Below are 20,991 nucleotides of genomic sequence, written 5' to 3' on the forward strand. Positions count from 1 at the left end.
GCATCGCAGACACAGAATAAAAAAAGACAGAGCCGTTTGCTTTTTACATAGTCTCTCTGAAGTCTCGAGTGTTCGGGGGTGGGGTTTCTGGGAATTTTTAGGGGGAATATATTTTTGGTGGCTGTTCAGGACTTTTACTGAGAAGGCCCCCATTTCACTGTGAGACTATAGCACCACCAAGTGGTCACATGAGGACCCAAACCAACACCACTTTGTCTGCAGAGCGTTCCTTACACCTGAGTCAGGAATTAGCAGACGCGATGAAACAGCCATGAGAGAAGATCAGTTTCTTTAGTTTTTTCTTTCCCTCGACACACAGTGTCTTTTCTCTTCTCTTCTATCGAAATATTCAGATTGGACCTTTCCCGTGACATGTCTGCATAGTTGAGAAGACGAAGCAAAAGGAGGAGAGCTGGCAAAGTCTTCACCTAACTTGAAGTACAGTCCTCTTAATTTAGCACACGGCTGATGAGAGAGGGAACGATTCCTCTGAGCAAAAGAAAACAAAAAGGAGTCCTGTTCGATGTAGCTCCCTCCACACCCCTTCCAAAGAGTCATCACAGAGAGGAAACCATCAGATGTGAAACGACAGAAAAGAAGCTACTTGATAGTGTTTGGTAATCACGCTTGAGATTAAATAACACTTGTTACAAATGGCATCGTACTGTATGTTTGCTGCACTAGGTGTTCCTTTCCCCTCTTCTTTATTCACTTCTTGAAATCATACTATCGGACAAAGTGTAGCATGATTTTTAAAAGCTTTGAAGGAGTCTCATTTGTGAATTTATGTCCGGAGCAGATGTTTCTAAGTGAAGTATTTTGTATGGATGGTGCATATAGGCTTGTATGCGTGCGTGTGGCGTGAATATGAAGGGCTGCGTGTCATGAGGGACGTGTGTGATGAAGCCCGGTGAATACTAAAATCCAAATCAGCCATTTTAAGGAGAAAAAAAACACAAAATATGGGATCTTTTAGCATGACCAGTTTTCTTTTCTTTTTCTATTTGGATGGAATGTGTTGGCAAAATGGGATATTTTAATGGGAGATGTATATTTTATAATATAATCTACATTTCTAGATTAGTAGAGACTATTGAGTACAGTATATGTACAAAAAAAGCATATATCAAATGTGAAATTCTACAGTATTATTATGATAGATTATAGCATTGTGTTATACTACAGCTGTGTGGCATATCCAGACTCAGTACATGTGAAAAAGAAATTTCAAATGATTATTATCTTCAGTTTGTGAGTGCTGGGTCAGGTTCACAGGGTATATAACTGGCAAGAGTGTTACTTGCCAAGTATGATCCTCCTTAGGCCTACTGTATATCCGTCTGTGGTTCGAACAACATATACTGCTGTACATCTCCTCCCTGTATTTCCTCTTTAGAACCAACTACATGTGCCTAACCAGCTATATGTGGAGGTTTCCTTTGAACACAGTTTACAGTATATAAATAGAAAGATATGTAAATAGAAGAGTATAAAGTCTCCAGAGAATATTGTTGACAAAAATGTTTTTATTGTACCGACTTGCCACCCTTTGTCTCCCTCCCTCTCTCCCTCCCTCACTCTCACGTGCAATACACACTTAAGACTGGCGGATTTCTGTTGAAGTTGATACTGCATGTTTTATGTCGACCTCATTTGAAAAATTCAGCCGAATCAAATTCTTTCGACTGATAAAATGTAAGCGAAATTTTGTAGCTTCTGAACCATTTTTTTGTGATCGAGGAAAAGAAAATTGAGATTTTACAGTGCAGTTATTTCAACGAGTCACTTCTTTGTACAAAGATTATATCCTTGGAGGACAATAATACTGACAACCTTAAAAACAGCAATCAGTGTTTTTGATGTGAATCTCAACAGATCAATTTAACCACCTCCATGTGAAACGAGCTGCCCTGGCGAAGAGAAAAAAAAGGGCTGAGAATCATGTTTAATTCATCTGCAGCAGTGTGGGCTGTAGAGCAGCCTTTTTATCCCCTCATCCTTCTCCTCTGTTACCCTCCAACTTGACAACATCTCAGCGGTGTTTGACACAGCCCTCATTAAACAAAGCACAAAGACCTGCTTTTATACTGTTACTCCACTGTGAAGGCCTCTTGATTCCACCCTCACAGTCCTCGCACCTACGCACGGAGGGATGGCCAAGGTCTTTCCATTACGAGTCAGGCTCGAGGGACACCAGGAAATCAAAGAGGCTTTGTGGGATATTTATCCGCCGTAGCAACTACTACTTCTTCAATTCTCGCTGACTTTCTCCTCTATACTTTTGATCACATGTTGAGGTGTTAGCCAGCCACCTTGCCTTGAAACAGGTCCATCGCAAACACACTTTCGGTGGTAGGATTTCCATATTTTCTGTTCAGTGTTTCACCCATCTATCCTATATCCTCCCAGTATGAATACAAGAGCCTCAGCTAAAAATAGCACCTGGGCGTATAGTTGTACAATCGTGATCTGAGCACTCACCACCACACCACACGGACTACTATACGAACCCTTTCACCTCTTTCTAGAAGTGCAAAAACCCCTTGTGGACAGCCAGACGGACAAGTCAACTCAGAGTACCTCAGTTTCTAGCAGCAGTGTCTCCAACCCCGACTCAAGCCTCTGTCCTCAGGGGACACCACACAACCAACGGACCCTGAAAATACAGGACCAGATCAGTCCCACAGGAACTTTGTCCATGTTCTTAAATGACAGGGGGGATCCACTGAGCCCAGATTCTCCAGTAGCCATTTCCTGAGACTGGAGAACGAGAGTGAAAGGAGTGGTGGTTGAGGCGAGAGCTCACTTGTAGCCAACGTGTGTGTGCTGTATACTGTACATCTGCAGGAGGGAGGCTGTAGCAGCAGATTTGAGTTTTAGTTATGTCGACATTTCTGAGAGGCAGAGCTGCTCTGGAGGAAAAAAGCAAAGTCGCTGGTTAAGTTTGACCTCAGTGGGAGAAGCTTTTTTTTCTGCTTTACAAGAGAACAGCTGTCAAAAAGTGGTGAAAATTACCATGTCTCATTTCGTAGATGCATTTTTTCACTGAACAAACCCTGTTTTTCAGCTGTTGAATGCTTCGAACTACCGAGCAGCAACACGAAATGTTGGGTTAGCATCAGCAGTGATTTAATATATCTTTGTTGGATTACTAGATTACATACGTGCAACGTTTCCTGTGAATCTCTTGTGCATTTGTAGGCAATTTCAATCCACTCCAGGAAAGGTGGACTCTGCCGCTCAAACTGAAAAGTACTTTGTATAAAACAAATTACAGAATGTGAATACATTAAATGGGGATAACTGAAAAATGTTAACCATGGACAGTAAAAATGAAAATCCTTATGATTATATATTTAATTATGTTTTCTTATACTTTCACCAAACTCCTTTAACCCGACACAGCAGGCTGAAATATCAATTGTTTTTTCATGCACTAGTCAATTTTGTGATTTTGGGCTATTTTGCCACCATTATATGTTTTCTTTCAGACTAGTGGAAAGAAAATATGTAAAATACACATTTTACACAATTTTTCTCAAGGAAAATGTAAAATGTCTGTAAATTTGCATAATTAAACATACATTTTCAGAAAACTTATGATACAAAAAATAATTGTCTTAACATAATTAATCAACTGGGAGAGTTTTATGATAATAATGGGTCAATTATTGTATTCTATAGGTATTCTGTCTTACTTACCTGCAGTGTCTTATTTTTGCCGAAACATGTATGTCATTCTACAAAACATATCTTTACAGGCCATTTTCTCCACTTCAACATACACCAAACTTTCCAGTCCCTAAAGGTTTTCACAGAGGAGTTTGCTCATAAATCATTCATTGCCTGATTTTATTCCAAAAAACAAAAAGCAAAACCTTGTGAAGGCCAATGACAAGAAAGAGAGATTCAAAATTCCCTCTTTAAAAACCATTGAATCTTGTATGTGAACAAAACGAAACAGGAATTTTGAACCGACATTCAGATTTCTGTTCAGCACAAGCATAATTAATCATAAAATTGTAGAAAACTTAATGTGAGTCATCAACTGCTGATGTTTCATTGGTTAAAATTCTTACCCTCTTCACCTGCAGGGTTTTGCCTCAAAACGTATTTTCTGGTTCATCTCTCAGAGGTTTTCCTCCCCTCTGCCTCCAGAGCAGCTCAAACCCTTGAAGATGTTTAACTGAAACTCCGATGTGCCTTTAGCTCTGAGGTGTAACTGCATTTGTGTGTACAGTATGTGTGTGTGTGTGAGCGTGCGTGTGTGCGTGCGTGCATGTGTGAGTGTATCTACACAAAAAATGAATACCCTGCCACCCTCACGTTTACAAAAATGTAAATACCTGTTGCCAATGGACATTGCTCTTCTCAATATTACATATATTGTTATTACAATATGATTATTATTAGTATGATTACTGTCATTAAAAGGATTAATTATCGCCATCACTCTCATTATTATAAACGGTGTTGTCGACTATAGCTATGGGTAAACATTGTTCTGTATTCAAGGGCGAGTCTTGTGTACAATAACAAAAAATAACAGTTGAATCTACGATGACGAGTCTTAAATCGCTGCTACTGAGGAGACGGAGTAGAAGAAAAAGCAAACTGACAATAACTCTGGGAAGACACTTTTCTCTGGGATCAATGATGGACGCTCCAATGAGGAGTGAGAGATCACCAAAAGAGGAAAGTAAGCGTTTGAACGGATGGACTGTATGGAAGATCCAAACATGACATCTTCTTTCTCCATGTGCATTTATTCCACTCTGAACTCTCAGTTCTGCCTGAGGAGGAAAACAACGTGGACATCATACTGACACAGACTCTACTCTCTCTGTATTCTACTCTATAATGTAGCAAAAACTCAATAGCCCCTCGTTCTCCACTCTCTCCTCCTCTTTCATCTCTTTCTCGTGTTTCTCACTGAACACCATGATTTTTAACCAGACGGGTTTGATACGGCGAGCTTTTCTGTCTTTGAGCTCGGCTTTATTCTTGAGTTCTCTTCTTTTATACGTTTGATTCAGTGCCAAGACAGCATATTGTACATACAAACATTCAATGCTTCTGTTTTTTTCTCCGATAAAAACAACTGACTGGAGCATATAGCAATAGCGATGCCATAAGATGTGAACTTTTGTTTCATAATGCCACCAGTGGATACACAAGATGCATGAGAACACCACAGTGAGCGGGAGATGCGGTCTGAATACGTGCTGGACGGCAGTGTGGGGGGTGGGCGTTGCACAGTGAAGTGAAAAAACATGATTCTGTTTGTTGTGTTGTGGTTCTCATATGTACATACGAATTTATTTATTGATCTTGTATGTTTGATGGATCTAGATGTGTCAAAAGGAGCACGTCTTGATAGCGCTGAAGCCCAGAGAGATGGCACACTGTGACGTGGTTTACCCCAACACAGAATGTAACACTGTCAACGTTGTCAAAACATTTTCTAATGGCTAATATTATTACTATTAATATGATTATTATAAAGCTATTTTAGCGAGTTAAATGAGGGGTGCTGTGTCTCCTTTGTCTTTCTTTGGTGTTGATTTTCTGACTCTATTGAATGTATCATATTAAAGGGACAGTTCATCCCCCAAAATCAAAAACACATATCTTTCCTCCTACCTGTAGTGATATTTATCCACCTGGCTTGTTTTGGTGTGACTTGCCAAGTTTCAGAGATAGCAGCCAGAGAGATGTCTGCCTTTTGTGGTGCTTAAAGCGCCAAAAACATACAGCACTCACCCTTGTTGTGTGCATTTTCATGCAGGAACTACTTTCTTTCTACTGGACTACATCGTATCATTGTACCGGGCAGGAGGAAGCGCACGTCTATTGTGAACCAGCCTCTGGCCTCCACGGCTGAGCTGTAACGTTAGCTAGCTCAGTTAGCTAGCCTCTCGTCCATGAGTAGATACATGCTTCCTTTTTGCATTGATATAGAAAGAAACTAGTTCTACCTGAAACTGCTCATAACAAATTCTGTGGATTATTCTGAGTAACTGGGTCATTGAGTTTTTCAAATGTATTTTTGTGCCGCTTTGAGCACCACAAGCTGAGTGCCATGAAGCTCCATCACATTGGAGAGAAGGCAAACATCACCACAGCCAATATCTCCAAAACTCGCCAACTCACACCAAAAACAATCTAGATGGATAAATAGGACTACAGGTATGAGGGGAAAAATGTGTTTTTGATTTTGGGGTGAATTGACCCTTTAAATATTCATGGCTTTATAAGCAACCGTCAAAAGTGTTTTGGAAAAGTTTGGATATAAAACTTTCTTGGTTATTATTTATGAAGAGTTGATCAAATACTCAGCTCATCTTCTCCCTCAGGACTGTGTGGGTGTGGTATGATAGACAGCGGCTTGGCAATACAAACAAACAAACTCAAACCTTTCCACCATTTTGGACTTAAGTGTTGCTTAAAGCCATAAAAAGTAATTTCCTAGAGAAAGATAGTTGATTGTCTAGACTCCCACCACAGCGGCAGTATTTGACGACCTGGGGATGAGACTCAACAACCAACTCTCTTTTTCTAGGAAGTTACTTTCGGCTTTTTTTTCTGATTTTTTTTCATGGATTTTAAGCCAGAGTTCAACATTTTGATAGTATGATTTTTGCCAGAGTGCTCCCCCCTGTTTCCAGTCTATGCTGAGCTTATCTAACCAGATCTGGCTTTAGCTTCATATCAACAGACATAAGAGTGGTATCAATCTTCTCCTCCAATAACCAGATAAGCAAAATTCCCAAAATGTTTAACTATTCCTTTAATAGATAGAAAAAATAAATTTTAGGGCCTTTATGACAACTGTGCTAGGAGAGTGTAATGTATTTCAACTGCAGAATACAGACAACTAATTTTACTTTACTTTTCCAAGTAGTTTCCAAACTAGTGGCATTTTCTCAAGATAAATTTAAAGGAGACACATTATGCTCATTTTCAGGTTCATAGTTTTATTCTGTGAAATGGTGAGGTAGTGGATGTCACAAAGGCACAGAATTAAAGGCGGGACTACTGACGAGGTGTTTCAGGAGCAGTGTTTACTGTGGGAGAAAGGAGTTTCTGTTGGTGCAGACTTTTTCATACACAAGCCTATACCACTGGAACAAAAAACAGATACTAGGTCTTCTTTAAAGCTGGGGTTAGTAATTCTGTTCAGAAACATTTTTTATTGTATTTGTATACAATCTCTTAACATCCAGACAGCAATCAAAATATAAAATGATTTTGAAAAAAAAGTTTAAAAAAATCCATGGTCTGTGGCAGCGACAGGGCTGTAAAAACTTCATCCAATCAATTGTAGCAGCCCAAAGATATTGTATGGACAGTCCACCTGTCTATCAATCTGTCCTTACCTGCCCAGCCCGCGCTGACTCCGCCCACCACTCATTGCGCACTCTATTCACCCACTGTTGGAGTTGTTTACGGACAAGAATGGCAGAAAAAGTAAAAATACACTTTTTATTACCAGCTGCACCTACAGCAGAGTGCAGTGCCAAACAGAGCAAGAAAAGAAAGATCAAACTCGAGAAGGCTACAAACAAAAAGAAGTTGGATAGCTCTAGAGGTGAAATGAGAGTGGCTGTTCAACAATGGCGACAACTGATGGAGTCGAAGGCCTGAAAGCAGACGCCATGATAGCTGTGTCTCTGTTGGACAGGTAATGAGCTGGTTTGTTTTGTTTGGGGAAAATGTATTATTACTCTGCATTATGTAGTCAAAGTAGCTAAAGTTAGCTCCATATGTTGCTGTCGTATTTATTTCCCCATCATTAGCATTGTCTGCTTGTAGCTAACGTTAGCCAGCTAGCTTTGATAGACAACTTCTGTATGAAATGTATTTACATGTAACGTCACCATTTACACGCAGGCCAACGTTTACACATACTGTGGGTCTGATCCATATAGCAGTGTTCACACATGCACTGCTACACTGGGCTGTTTTGGACATTGTCCAGACGAGCTGTGTGTGAGGGGCGGACTAATTCTTGTGTGCTACACATGTGGAAGGCCAAGTCCACTGTTCAGAGGTCATGGGACGATTGCATATATCTGTGAATATAGTTTGCATTGTATTTGTGAGCCGATGTTGTTAAATGGTACTTATGTGACGTTCATTCATATAGCCTTTGAACTAGATGTTTTACAAATGTGCTGATGTAGCCCATTTCTGTGTTCTACAGTTCCAGCCTTGAAGCATCAGTTCACACAGAACCATGCCCTGATGTTTCTCTCTGACAGGTGAGTGTAACTTGATGCTGATAGCAACATGGATCAGACCACTGATACATTTCATATATACATATTTGCTTGTTTCATTTCATGTTGTTTTGCTCTATGTGCATGAATGTGCTCCTTAGCAGGGATACAATACAAAAAGAAATGACATCATTTCATTAGCTGCACCAGGAAAATGCTTCAAGTACTGGTCCTAGCAGTCACATGTTAGCCTAACGCTTGAGATTATTGCATATTAGTAAGACATTTTTAAAAGAAAATAGACTTTGCATTTCAATTCATGATCTGACTGTCAGCTGACCACAGTAGAATGTGGGAAACAGAATGCACCTGACAATCCCTTCAAATAATTTCCATCACCCACCTAACTCCAGGTTGTTTTTTTTTTATAAAGCAACAGTCCTGTGTTGTCTTTGAGAGAATCAATAACATTTTTATGCCCCATAAACACATTCAGATGTAACTTTATGTCCTGTAAACACATTCAGTTCTCCATCCTTACCCAGTTTTCTGTAATTATTATACTTTTTGCAGAAATGATGGAACTCCTTTCTCTTAGGCCAGGTACTCTAAGGTGTACAACAAAAGGTCCAGCAAGTAGAGCTTGTACACACTACTGTCAAATGCATAGTAAAAATAATGAGAACGTGAAAACATGTAAATTACTCTGAAAGTGACATTTTGCTAAACCCCCCCCCCCCCCCCCCCAAAAAAAAAAAAAAATAGAATTGGTAAATATGAAATGACTGTAAATGGCACAATTCTGATGTAACAGAGACTATTTCTGGTTGTTTTCAGGAATATTTGTCACTGCATAAAATGCAACTCAAGTTGTGGTGTTATAATAAATTGAAAGTAATTTCAAGGTCTTTGAAAAGCTGTATTTACTGTCAGTACAGGATTGAGACAACATCGACATCAACAGGTCTGTGTTTATAATCAGTCAATAAACCTCTGGATGTCCTTCCTGTATATAGTTGTTTATGCTAATTGTACTGTATATTGTCTAAACAATAAAATGTTTACTATTTTTGTTGTGTTATTTATTTACATGTGTTCCAAGAAATGGAATAAACAAGAGTCTTGCCTAATTCAGTTGTTATTATTAGTGCATTATGTAAAGTGAAAGAACTGTAATGGGCTGGTTGTTTATGCTGGAAGTGTAAAGAAAAGACATTCATCATTTTCAAGACTTCATTGAAGCAAGTTAGAGATAATACAAAACAAGGAATAGTTCCAGCACTTCATGTGATTGCTCCAAACGTAGTCCTTGAATTCTGGCCTGTAAAGCAACAGACGAGCAACATGATTAGACATTTTTATGGAACAGAGCTCGACTGTCCTCAGCATACTGTGAACATATACACTTTCAGTGGTGAATACTTTATACATTCCTGGACAAAGCTGTACAGATGTCCCTGTGTTTACCAACACAAATTCAAATAGTGAAAACTACTTGGCAAAATGTGTGATTCTGATTAGGGCACTTGTGTGTTTAGGTCACATGCCTGGTCAATATACTGTACAAACACAAATAGTTGTAGGTGGTGTTGATCAGGAAAGAAAGCACCAGTAATGTTCTACGTTAGAAGCTGACCTGCTCATGTGCAATCCTTTGAGCTTGAAGATCTTTTACTCAACATATGAACATCTGTTTCTTGACCTGTCGCCCTCCCACGTCCATTGCCCCTGCCTCCACTTCCTCAGACACTGCTGGTTGTCATCCTCTCTAATGAGATGATGTGCTTCGCTCTGGCGTGTCCTCGTCATCAGAGTCAACGATGCTCTCATTGTGGAAGCTCTAACATGCAAAACATCGTATGATCATGAGTCCAATACAATATTCACGTTCGTCTGTGAATCACTGAGGGAAACAAAACCCAAAAAAAAGTAAAAAGCAGAATTATGCTTTAACAGGTAGGTAATTTCCTCCCTTAGTAATGACTTAATAAAAACTTAGTGGGAGAAAATCCAGTAGGATGTATAACCTCCTTCTCCTGAAGGCTAAACTTAATGTAAATGAACTTTAAAAATTCAAACAACACTTCACATATTATCTTTGTTATGATTTTTTATTGATCTAGTTTCTCTCAATACTAAGAAACGACAAAAGAATCATTCATTTCATGCATTTTGTATCATATACAGTAGGTTTATCAAAAGGGCTTCAACAAAAGTTTATGAGAGCATTTTTCAACAAAATAGACTTTCAGTTGCAGTCAGCAGGCGAGAACTTCAGCCTTTTACAGGGTCAGGAGGATTTCGAGGAGGCCACAGTCAGTCAGAGGACTGAGGACCAAGAGGCTGGACTTTTTCCAGGCTGATCTCAGCAGAGGAGGAGAACTATTGACAGACACGTGTAGTGCTCCATGCAAAATTAATAGGGAATTGTGTGTTGGCGGGGATAAAAATCCTTTATTTAAACAGTCTCACTGAGATCAAGATCACACTTCACACACACACACTTCAACACACAGTTAAATAAGTACTTCACAGCTTACAGACGGCTCTTATGTAAATCTGGTCCGTCTCTGCAGCAGGAAGACGTAAATACTTTTGAACTTGTTTCATGAGCAGAGAAAACAGAAAAGGTGCTGTGGTGTCCTACAACAACCAGAATGCACCACACTGACCAATAAACACTGCCCCTGATGGATGACATACTGCGAGGTGGGCGGGGCTTGGCTTTGACTCAGATTCCATTTTGAAACAGAAACAGTGAAGCAGCCAGCTGGTGTCAGGGTTAAATGTCTAATGACTACTGATGAGTGTCTGAAGGGTGGTCCCATTTCAGAGGGGTAGATGTCAACCACTACCCCTTTAACTCTGTTCTGAGGGGCAACACCAGGGGGAGGGGTAAAAACTGTAAATGTGATTGACCCTTTGGTGTGAAGAAATGTAGCAGCCACCTCAGCAATGGTTAAAACTATGACAGAAAAGATAAAATTATCTTTAATATCAGTGCAGACAAAAAAAAAACAATCGATCAACCCTTCAATCATCAATATATGATCTGATCGCCAATCAATACGAGCCTAATCCACAGGGCTCCAGTCAGAGTGGACCTAAGATAAATGACCAGTCTGCTCTGAGGTCCTTCCTCATCATCATCATCATCACTCACAGATCGTATGATCTGCTGATGTAGATCTGAATGAGTCGACCATTAGGATGTAAATGTGATTGACGTGTGTTTTGTCCAATCAGGAGGAGTTGCTAAGGCTTCAGAGAGAGAGAGGTCGAGCTCTGGAGGCGGAGCTACAGGTGCTACGAGCGAATCACAAGTCAGACCATTGAAAAGTAGAAAGTCTCAGACTCAGATACACTTAATAGAATTGCATGATCGTCATTCTTTGTCCAATCAGCTGCCATAAAATCAGTCAAGTGTTAAAAGACAAACATTTGTTCTTAATTGATTATGTATTGATAATTGACTGATAATTGATAGTTGGTCTTTGTTGGTGCTGATTGAGATGAAAGTCACACAGAGACAGGGTTTGATGCTGAAGCTTTATTTAAAATGAACATGCAGAACAGTGAAGGCTTTCAGTCTTTACATGAAAATAAAATGATTGTTGTCAACACTGAGGTGAGTTCACAGAGATCAGGGAGGTATCATTAAAATATCATAATTATATCACGTGTAATCCATCAGTAAGGTCACTGGTCACAGGATGATTCACTAAAATGTTTAATGCTTCAGAAGTTTTCATTTCTATCAAAGAATTTGTTACAGGGCATTTTAAGATGTATGTAACATTCAGGAGTTCATGTGTTTTTAATCAACAGGAAGAAGAACAGGTCAAATCACCCAGATAAGTGGTTGGACAATAGAAACATTCAGAAGCTTTATATTCATAGAGATATGCAGATATCTGTAATTCAGGAAAAAACTGCGTCATTAAGCATCAAGATCTCTCAAGTTCAGTCAGCTGGATCAGATTGTGATGTATCAACTAAATCATATTAGAAACCAGAACTCATCTAACCCATCTGCCAAGTCTACTGCTGCTCCTCCCCATTTGGATTTCTGCTGCTGCTTCCACTCAGACTGTCGTGTCTACCTCTCTTACTGCTAATAATGCTGCTGCTGTCTCTGCTGCTGTCCCTGCTCTTCTTCCTGCTCTTGTCCGTGACTGGGCTGCTGCTAGGTACAAAGTTGTTATCAACACAAACATTTGAAACTGACCCCTGTGATGAGCAGCTGTGGCACTGAAATTCTAAATTTATGGGTTTGTAGCAGCGGAAAATGTTTCGGAGACCAAGCCCAGTTCCCCCAAGCTGGTTGAGTGATTCTACCAAATCCTCTTTGGTTGTCAGCTGGCCAGCATTATTGGGGTCATCATAGACTCTTGTGAACACAAAGACAACATTACTCCAATGTGGAACATTTGCTTTCTGTTGTTGATCTATTATTTTTGTTTTTATGTTATAGAGGATGTTGTACTCATGGCTTGGGTTTGTACACTTGTCTCCACATGGGGAGAGGTAGGAATAGATGAGCAGGACGTTATTCTGCTTGTTCTTCGCCAATTGTCCCAAGTTTCTCAGAACTTCAGCTTCTGCATGTACCGGTCCTGCAGGTCTGGCTACGACCACATTGTCGCCTGTGTATACACCGTCGTTAAGCATGTCCTTAACATGTTCTATGTAACTATTGTCCTGGAGGTCTTGATGAAGGTCCATTGGGTTGAGGTTCGTTGGGATATTTGCAGCCAGACAGAACTGTCCCTCTAATCTGTACCTGTCGAAGGTAAAAGATTCAAAAACACACACAGCTGAGAAGATGTGCCACAGAGTGGAGGTTTATACTGAATTTCAGCTCATCATAAAACTAGAGTTGTGTTCACAGAGGATCTGATCTGTCCTCCAACATTTTCGAAGAGTTTCTTCATCAAAATGATCTGATGTGGCAGATCAGAGGAACCGGAGCTCATTATGTTTTTTGTTATTTGGGTTAAGAAATGTCCACTTACTTGGCCCTGATGCCTTCTACAACCTGAGTCAACCAGTTCAGGTCAACATCAGCCAAACTGCAGCCAGCCGACAGCAGGAACACCAGCATCATCAAGGAAAGAGTATTCATCTGTACAACAGGCAGGGTTAACATCAGGACATCAGAACATCGGAACATCAGCATATTAAGAGCAGCAACAGTCTACAGTGATGACAGCATCCACTATAGCCCTCAGAGTTCATTACTCTTGTCCAGAGAACAGTTCATCAGACACTGGTTCATCTTCTGCAGTTTTTTACCCTCGCTGACCTCACAGTTAATCAGAAAACTCCAACAAACTGAAGCTGACAACTAAGTTAAAACAATGATAAACAAATGATAAAGTACGCACACACAGATCTGAACACGCACATTAGCTGACAACTAAGTTACTGCTAAAACATGAACTTTTACTTACAGTAAGTTGTTAGGCTAACGATCATCTGTTACCCCAACAATGACACGCTGCCACGGCAGAAGTGTAGCAAAAGTCACGTGTAAAATTTACAAATGACAGACATTTACAGGTATGTAAATATGTACGCAGATCCATGATGCATTTACAGAACACAGACATACGGATTTTTTTTTACATACACAGATCTGAACACGCACACACAGATCTGATTACACACACACAAATGATAAAGTACGCACACACAGATCTGAACACGCACACACAGATCTGACTACACACACAGCAATAGTTTTGCAACAATTATAACTCCATAATGAGCCAGATAAGACACGATTCTCTGCGCTCTCTGTTTTACCTGCGATTTGCAATGCAAATACCAAGCAGGTCAAAAGAAAGAAGAGAGAAACATTTAGCACAGGCATTCTGAGTCAAATGCACAATCCCCAAGGGCATCCTTTTCCCAGGCAGGAATAAACTCAGGCTGACACATTGAGGGGATATTTTTGTCCCTTCACACAATAGCCGTGGTGAAGAACTGTACTCATGAATCCAGTCTGCTGTTACTGAAGATGAAGTGTCCACCTGAGACTAAAAACACGCAGCAGTAGCCTTGGGGTACGAGAAGCAGACTACAACCAAAGCTCAGGACTTAGTCAAATATAGTAGTGTGGGAGGTGAATGAATAATGTCACCTGAGGCTCTCGATTTAGTTGCTGAAAGTGCTTACAAGTCCTGCACTGCACAGCAAAACAGCAATCTGTATCCATGTAATCTTTTCCCCAATCATGTCCGTATGATGTAGTACAAACAAAGAAGTTGTTTTGTCGTACTTGAGCACCTCTAAAGGTTTGTACATCTTATCTGAGACGACAGAAACTCAGATGGGATTTGAATTTAGAGGTAATTGTGTCTGAGCTCAACATGAGAGTACTGAAGGATGCTTGACGTTCCATTAGAAACATTAAAAAGGCAGCTTTGTTTTCTCGATTTGCTTTGAGGGATTCAAAAACCCTGCAAGCCAAGGACACAGACAGATGTAAGAAAATGGATCCTGACCAACAGCATTTTATTATGTCGTTACATTGATTTAGATCTAAAAATGTGTCGCTTTTCGTCAGGATAGCATGAACCTTTAAAACCACAAATATACTGAACAAACAACCATTCATTCATCAACTCATCTTTTATTCAAACATTTTAAAAGCATACAGTAAAAAAATAAAAAAGTGCTTTGTATGTAAACTATTCATTTTGAAACTAACCACTTGAATCATTTTTAAAACCGCTGAGAAGATGCCAGGAAAGCTTTGCACACTGAACAGCAGATTCCACTTTTCTTCCATAAATGATTACAAAAGAGCACAATTCAGACTGGGTGACCCTTCACTCTTCCAAGCTACAAAGGAATCATTCAAGAAGAGTGTTTCATTATTTTCATTTTGGCAAAAATACTTAAAGGTGACATAAGCGCTGGTCTTTCAAGCAAAGTACACAAGTTTCCCCTTATCCTCCCATTATCCTGAGATGAACGGATTCTAAACATTCAGCCTTGTAGAGGTCTGACCCTGACTTCCAGGGTGTAAGGCTCACTGGACACCATCCAGTGTGAGTGTCCAGGCCCGACCAGGGGAGTAGGGAAGTTCAGGCAAAAGGACAATAAGGCCAGCACTGGGGCTGACTGGGGACCAGGATAAAGGCTGTGGATTACCCAACAAGGTCACCTGGACAAAAGACAAAAATCAGTTTCTTACATTTCATGTATGGACTTGAGGTTTTATAATCTGTATAAAGGCATCACTGTCTCAGTCCCTTTACCTTAGTAGCTGCTGATGTTTTAGGTCCCATTAGTTGTACTGTGGTTTTGGGAGGTTTGGTTGTCATGATGGCAAAGACGGTTGCTCCTTTAGATGTATACCTAGAGAGACGGAGATGAGAACTTGCATCAGTTCAATTCAAAATATCATCATCGTTCCCTCGCTTGCCTTGAATCATCCCTCAAGGTCCGATTCAAGGCAAGCGTGGGCACGAACAGATGCACACATAGACAATTCATTAACACGCATAATGTAAAAATACACTAAGGACATAACAGAGAATTGGGATGAGGACAGAAATGCAGGTGCATTTATCAGTTTATACACAAGATTAACTGACCGTTACTTGCACTTGTTCACAGGTGTAATGGCTTCTGGAGTAAAACCAAACTTAATACTATTTGTTTAACATCTAAAATGTTTTAAATAATCCTAGAGGACATGTGTAGGATCGTTGACAGTCTCATATGCTTTTATTGAGGACTTGTTAGGTATAAAGCAGAACTAAGGATCTTTCTATTGTTTTACCAATAACTTTTTATAGATGAGTTTACACCTTGAAGTCAGTTCTTGTCCTCATGACAAGTCAGCAGAAAAATGAACAAAGCTACAGATGCTATCAATAAAAGAATAAAACATTACACAGACAGTAGAGGCGCTTCTGAGTCTTTTTCACAATGACATCTGTATTCTGAAGTGTCATCATATACAGATCCACAGTAAATTGTACTGTAGGTCTGAATGATTTAAACATTTGTGCCATGTATCACTGTTAGAAGACTGTCGCTGTGTTTTGTTTCGATTACGATTTCTCTAGTTTTGGATATATTTTTTACAAAAGACTGATATTAAAGATTGATCGCACCAGTCCACAAATTCTTGCAGTTTGGGTTCGTGTCAATGATCTGACGGACTGAGTACAGACATAACAACAGATTTCACAATATACTGATTTTTGTATGTACTACTACAACAGTCATGTGTATAGAAGATAAAAAAATAGAGGCGAAAGGACACGACCCTGCAGTGATGAGCCAGGTGAAGCACAGACTGAATGATCATTTATAACTCCTTAGTTCTGTTTGTGAGAAGACTGATAATCAGAGTTGAAATGGAAATAAAATTGAATCTTTCTTACAAGTACATGAGGATTCACTGTGTGTGTGTTGATGATGCAAACTGCAGAGGGTCGAGAGCTGGTCCAGTTACATCCACCATTTCTCATCAATTATCTCCAGTGTTTTCATTACTAGAGCTTTTAAAGATCTTAAAGTTCGCCTCCAGTCAAACATTTAGTTTTCTACAGGTGAATGTTTGAGCATCACTGTGTAGAGTTTGACACTAGACGGCTGCTTGCGCATTCATTGTCGCTGGTTGAAAATCTGATTTTAAGAGACGGGTCTAAGATCATGATTTGTGACATCACAAATGGTTCGAAAGTCATTCCTGGCATACACAAGTGTGTTGTGGAAACGTGAAGCCTCCGATGCACATGCACTAACAATGGACTCTTCAGTAAAGTAGGTTGAAGTAAAACCTTTGAAATGTGCATATTCATAGATTCAGGATTTGTAACAAGGGATGGTGAGTGGACATAATTTCAAGGATTTTAACAAGATAACTTTTTTGTGGAAACGCAGTATTGACTGTTTATATACATTTTAAATCATGTCTGGAGAGGATCTTTAAATGAATGATCTCAATTTGAAGGCACCCTGCAGCTGAGTGGTTAAGATGCATACAGCATAGGCACAATGTCCCCTTTCAATTCAAGCTGCAGACTAATTTTGCATGTTATTTCATGGATTTTCTGTCTGTCTACGAATACATTTGAAATCCAAAAGATCTTTCGATTACAGACCCGACCACTTAAACATGATCACTCAGCAGCAGCTCTTCCACAGCAGAGCGAAACTTAAATTGAGTGTGTTAACACTAATTTCAGTCCATCTCTGTTCTCTAGACAACGTGTGATGCATCATGAGACACACTTTACCACTTCCATACAGACTTGAGGAAATTGTGCCTTCAGTTATTAACGACAGGAACTACAAGATCAGCAACTCCTAACTACTTCTTACCAGACTGGCACAGTGGTGTTCTCGGTCTGGATCCTCCAGGGTTTGGAGGCATAGATGGCCTCCCCGTTGATCTCTAGCCAGGCTCCGACACTCCTGAGCCTCTCCTCAAACACGGCAGGGATCATCCCATCAGGTGTGGGACCCACATTCAGGAGGTAGTTACCTCCCATAGCCACGGTGTGAACCAGATCCTGCAAAAGAAGCAGGAGGAGGAGGAGAACCAGTCAGAGATGCCCGAATGTTGTTCTTGTACAACTTTTAACAGTGAAACATATGATGACTGACAATGATGAGAAAAATAAAGGCACAAGTGATCATGGATCCGAAAATTGACTAATCATAAGAGCAACACTTCACTCATTAGATTAGATTGATCCCTGTGAGAATGTTGGGTTTTATTACAGATTTATATTTCAGTAAATAGTTCAAATACATGTAACACAAAAATGTGTCCATGACAGCTGTGTACTGTACAAGAGCAGAATGATCTGTATTTATATGTATAATAGCAGAGAAAAGCTGGTGTGGTAATCAATTCTAAATAATACTATAACATATCCTCACCTCTATGATAGTGGGCAAGTCCATCAGTTCACTCATCTTCATGTTTCGACGGTAACCCCACGAATGTGTGTCCACAGATGTGCACTTCTCCCACTTGTGCTGGGGCAGCTGGCCTGGAGTATATTTGTCCTCACAGTTATAGTAGCCACCATGTTTACACGCACAGCCAGCTCCCCATCTGTCATTGGTCACTACTGTATCCTGATACAAGGAAGATCTGGTAAGTTTTTTCAACCATATGAAAATACTTAACAGCTGAATGTACTGCTTTAAAAATAAAAAACACTAACTTTGACAGGGCTGTCATTGTAGAGCCAGGCCAGGAACTGGGTGGAGTTCCAGTAGGTGTCAGGTGCCTCCCAGTCCCCATCAGACCAGATCACCTCAGGTCTGTACCTGCAAAACAAGAGGAAGACAAAGATAAAACATACTGAGGTCTGACTTTATTACATGCAGTTAACATGTTTGTATGGAAATCAGCTGACAAGTGCTACAGACCTTACGACCATGTTATAAAGCTCTGGTAGTAGTTTATTCATCACAAACTCCTGCGTTTTGAATCCATTCTTCTTGTCCGTCAGGTAGAGAGGGTGGAACCACTCATACAGGGAGTTGTACAGTCCATAGTGCAATGACCTTAACAAGGAAATTAACAACATTAAAATGCAAAAGCTGCACATTCAACAGCACAATATTTAACTGTTTAGTGTTGGACATTTCCCTGATATTTGTGGTAGAGCCTGACTGATACTCGATTTTTGGGGCTGATAAAAAATACCGATATCTAAATATTGGCCAATACACACACATTTTATGCAATGATCCATCAAATGTGTTTATCAAACACTTGTGACAAAGATATGTAACGGATGAAGGATATTTTACAGTATAACAATCAGCTGAACTAATGAAATTCACTGGGAATTTAATAATTATAAATTACCCATATCCTCTTTTTCTACATTATAATAAGAAAATAAGAGAACATTTTTAAATCGGCACATATCAGACAGGCTAATAGGCTGATGATAGGCTAATATCTCAAGATAATATCAGCTGACCAATATATCGCTGGGCTCTAATCTGGGGGAGGGATGCAATTGATCCAAGTTGTTCTTTCACAATATGATAACTCAGCACATGACATCTGCTGATACAAAAACACTGATCTCTTACCAAGGCTCTTTTTTTTACTGAACTGAAAATTTGTGTATCTCAGAGTCATTTGAATAACTTTTATGTAAAGTATCACGAGGACAGGGATGCATGACTGCATGTACTGATTGTAACAATGGCATTGGCCAGAAAGAGGAAACAGCTGGTGAACTGTGTGATGAGCAGGTCAGGTTGTGCAACACTCTTTAATTCACTGTATACCTTTAGTGAGTACCAGCTGTAAACACCACTGCCCCTGAGCTTCATAATAAACATCTGATGGCCCACCTGTTGCGCACCGCCTCTCCCAGATCTCCCACCAGGTCCCTGTGAGGACCAGTATCAACTGAGTTCCAGTTCCAGGAGTGTGGAGACGCCCAGTTAGTAAATCCTTCGTGGTGTTTGGCGGTCAGGACCACATACCTGCAGTGGAGATAATGTGTGCTTAACAAACAGTGTGTGTGATAATGCAAACCAGATTAGATGCAGGTCTAAAAAGAAGAACCAGTTCAATACCGGAAGTGAAATCCACTCACTTTGCACCAGAAGCCTTGAATATGTCCGCCCAGTCCTCCGGGTTGAAGAACTGAGCGTGAAACTGGGGAGCAAACTCTGGGTAGCTGAAGCCAGGCGGGTAGTTCTTAGACATGTAGCTCACACACTTCTGGTCCGGGGGCTGCTGGCCCTGCCAGTGCCACCAGAACCACTCACTGCCGAACCCGGGCACAGAAAACACCCCCCAGTGGACAAAAATCCCCACCTTGGCCTGGTCGTACCATGACGGCAGCGGCCTGGCGTCCAAACTCGTCCAGTCGGCGGTGTACCGAGCCGCAGCCTGAGACACTAGAGCCAAGACCAAAACCACTGGAGCTAGCATGACAACGGGTTAGCTTAATGCTAACTCCAGCTACACTGTGATGCTAATACGAAGCTAAAGTCGGTTTAGAGCTGATATGTGTTCAGCAATAAGCCCGCGGTCCTGTCACACTGCTCCACTGCTGGTTTCTACATTAAACTGGGACTTCACCTGTTTTCTACCCCTCAGGTAAATACAATGTCTCCATCATATGACTGTAGTCATATGAAGCGTCACGTGACTGCCCCTCTGTCTTTTTTTTTTTTAATTACAACTTTATTTAACAGATGAGCGTTACACAGGACATACCTGTATACACAGACACAACGTGTACATCTACAAGATGACATTTATAACATCCAGATTACAAGAAATTACTATGTGGATTGTTAATAAATAAATCACCCAAATTCCCTGAAAATGGTACATACAGTCCTGCTGACGTCACATCGGCAACGACCTGCTTGATGTCAACACCCCATATTTAAAGGGGCACCATTATTATTTTAATGAGATAATAACACAAACTCAGGGATATTTATATTTTCCACAAGTTAATAAACAAGCTGTTCTCAGAGGAAAATAAGGTCCCTTGAACACTGTTTGAAGCTAGAAAGGTGGCAGGGTCCGCCACATGTAAACAAAGTAAAACAATATCAAATTGTGTGGTCAGTTTGTTTATTCAGTCATGATTCCACGAGTTTGTTTATTTAGTTTGTTTGTTTAGGCATTACATTCAGTCCATGATGATTTTTCTCTTCTGATTATAAATATTTCCCCAAAACTACACAGAGCACCTTAAGATTGTGATTCATTACGGTTTATTATGGCCCATTAGAAATGTCT

At 40.2% G+C, this 20,991-nt stretch overlaps 1 protein-coding gene and 1 long non-coding RNA gene across 2 annotated transcripts; both read right to left on the reverse strand.

The window, feature by feature from the left end:
* Positions 1-11,757: 11,757 nt before the first annotated feature.
* LOC140993711 (uncharacterized) lies at positions 11,758-13,554 on the reverse strand. Its single transcript, XR_012178678.1, has 2 exons — positions 13,238-13,554; positions 11,758-13,005 (listed from the first exon to the last, which is right to left on the reverse strand). It is a non-coding gene; the product is annotated as an uncharacterized lncRNA (long non-coding RNA).
* A 1,285-nt stretch (positions 13,555-14,839) lies between these two features.
* On the reverse strand, positions 14,840-20,360 carry LOC140993598 (tissue alpha-L-fucosidase-like). Its single transcript, XM_073463083.1, has 8 exons — positions 19,826-20,360; positions 19,578-19,712; positions 18,633-18,770; positions 18,425-18,530; positions 18,135-18,335; positions 17,571-17,761; positions 15,491-15,590; positions 14,840-15,396 (listed from the first exon to the last, which is right to left on the reverse strand). Exons 1-8 carry the CDS (start codon positions 20,164-20,166, stop codon positions 15,262-15,264), a joined length of 1,347 nt encoding a protein of 448 aa, XP_073319184.1. The 5' UTR covers positions 20,167-20,360; the 3' UTR covers positions 14,840-15,261.
* Positions 20,361-20,991: the final 631 nt, after the last annotated feature.

Source organism: Pagrus major, chromosome 3, assembly GCF_040436345.1.
Source record: "Pagrus major chromosome 3, Pma_NU_1.0".
In the NCBI taxonomy this organism is placed as follows: Eukaryota; Metazoa; Chordata; class Actinopteri; order Spariformes; family Sparidae; genus Pagrus; species Pagrus major.

What these genes read in the sequence shown, in the direction of transcription:
- LOC140993598 (XM_073463083.1), bottom strand. Translation starts at nt 20,166, where the DNA reads ATGCTAGCTCCAGTGGTTTTGGTCTTGGCTCTAGTGTCTCAGGCTGCG. An exon ending in ACAATGACAGCCCTGTCAAA is followed by an intron (nt 18,336 to 18,424) that starts GTTAGTGTTTTT and finishes TCCTTGTATCAG; the next exon opens with GATACAGTAGTGACCAATGA. An exon ending in ACTTGCCCACTATCATAGAG is followed by an intron (nt 17,762 to 18,134) that starts GTGAGGATATGT and finishes CTTCTTTTGCAG; the next exon opens with GATCTGGTTCACACCGTGGC.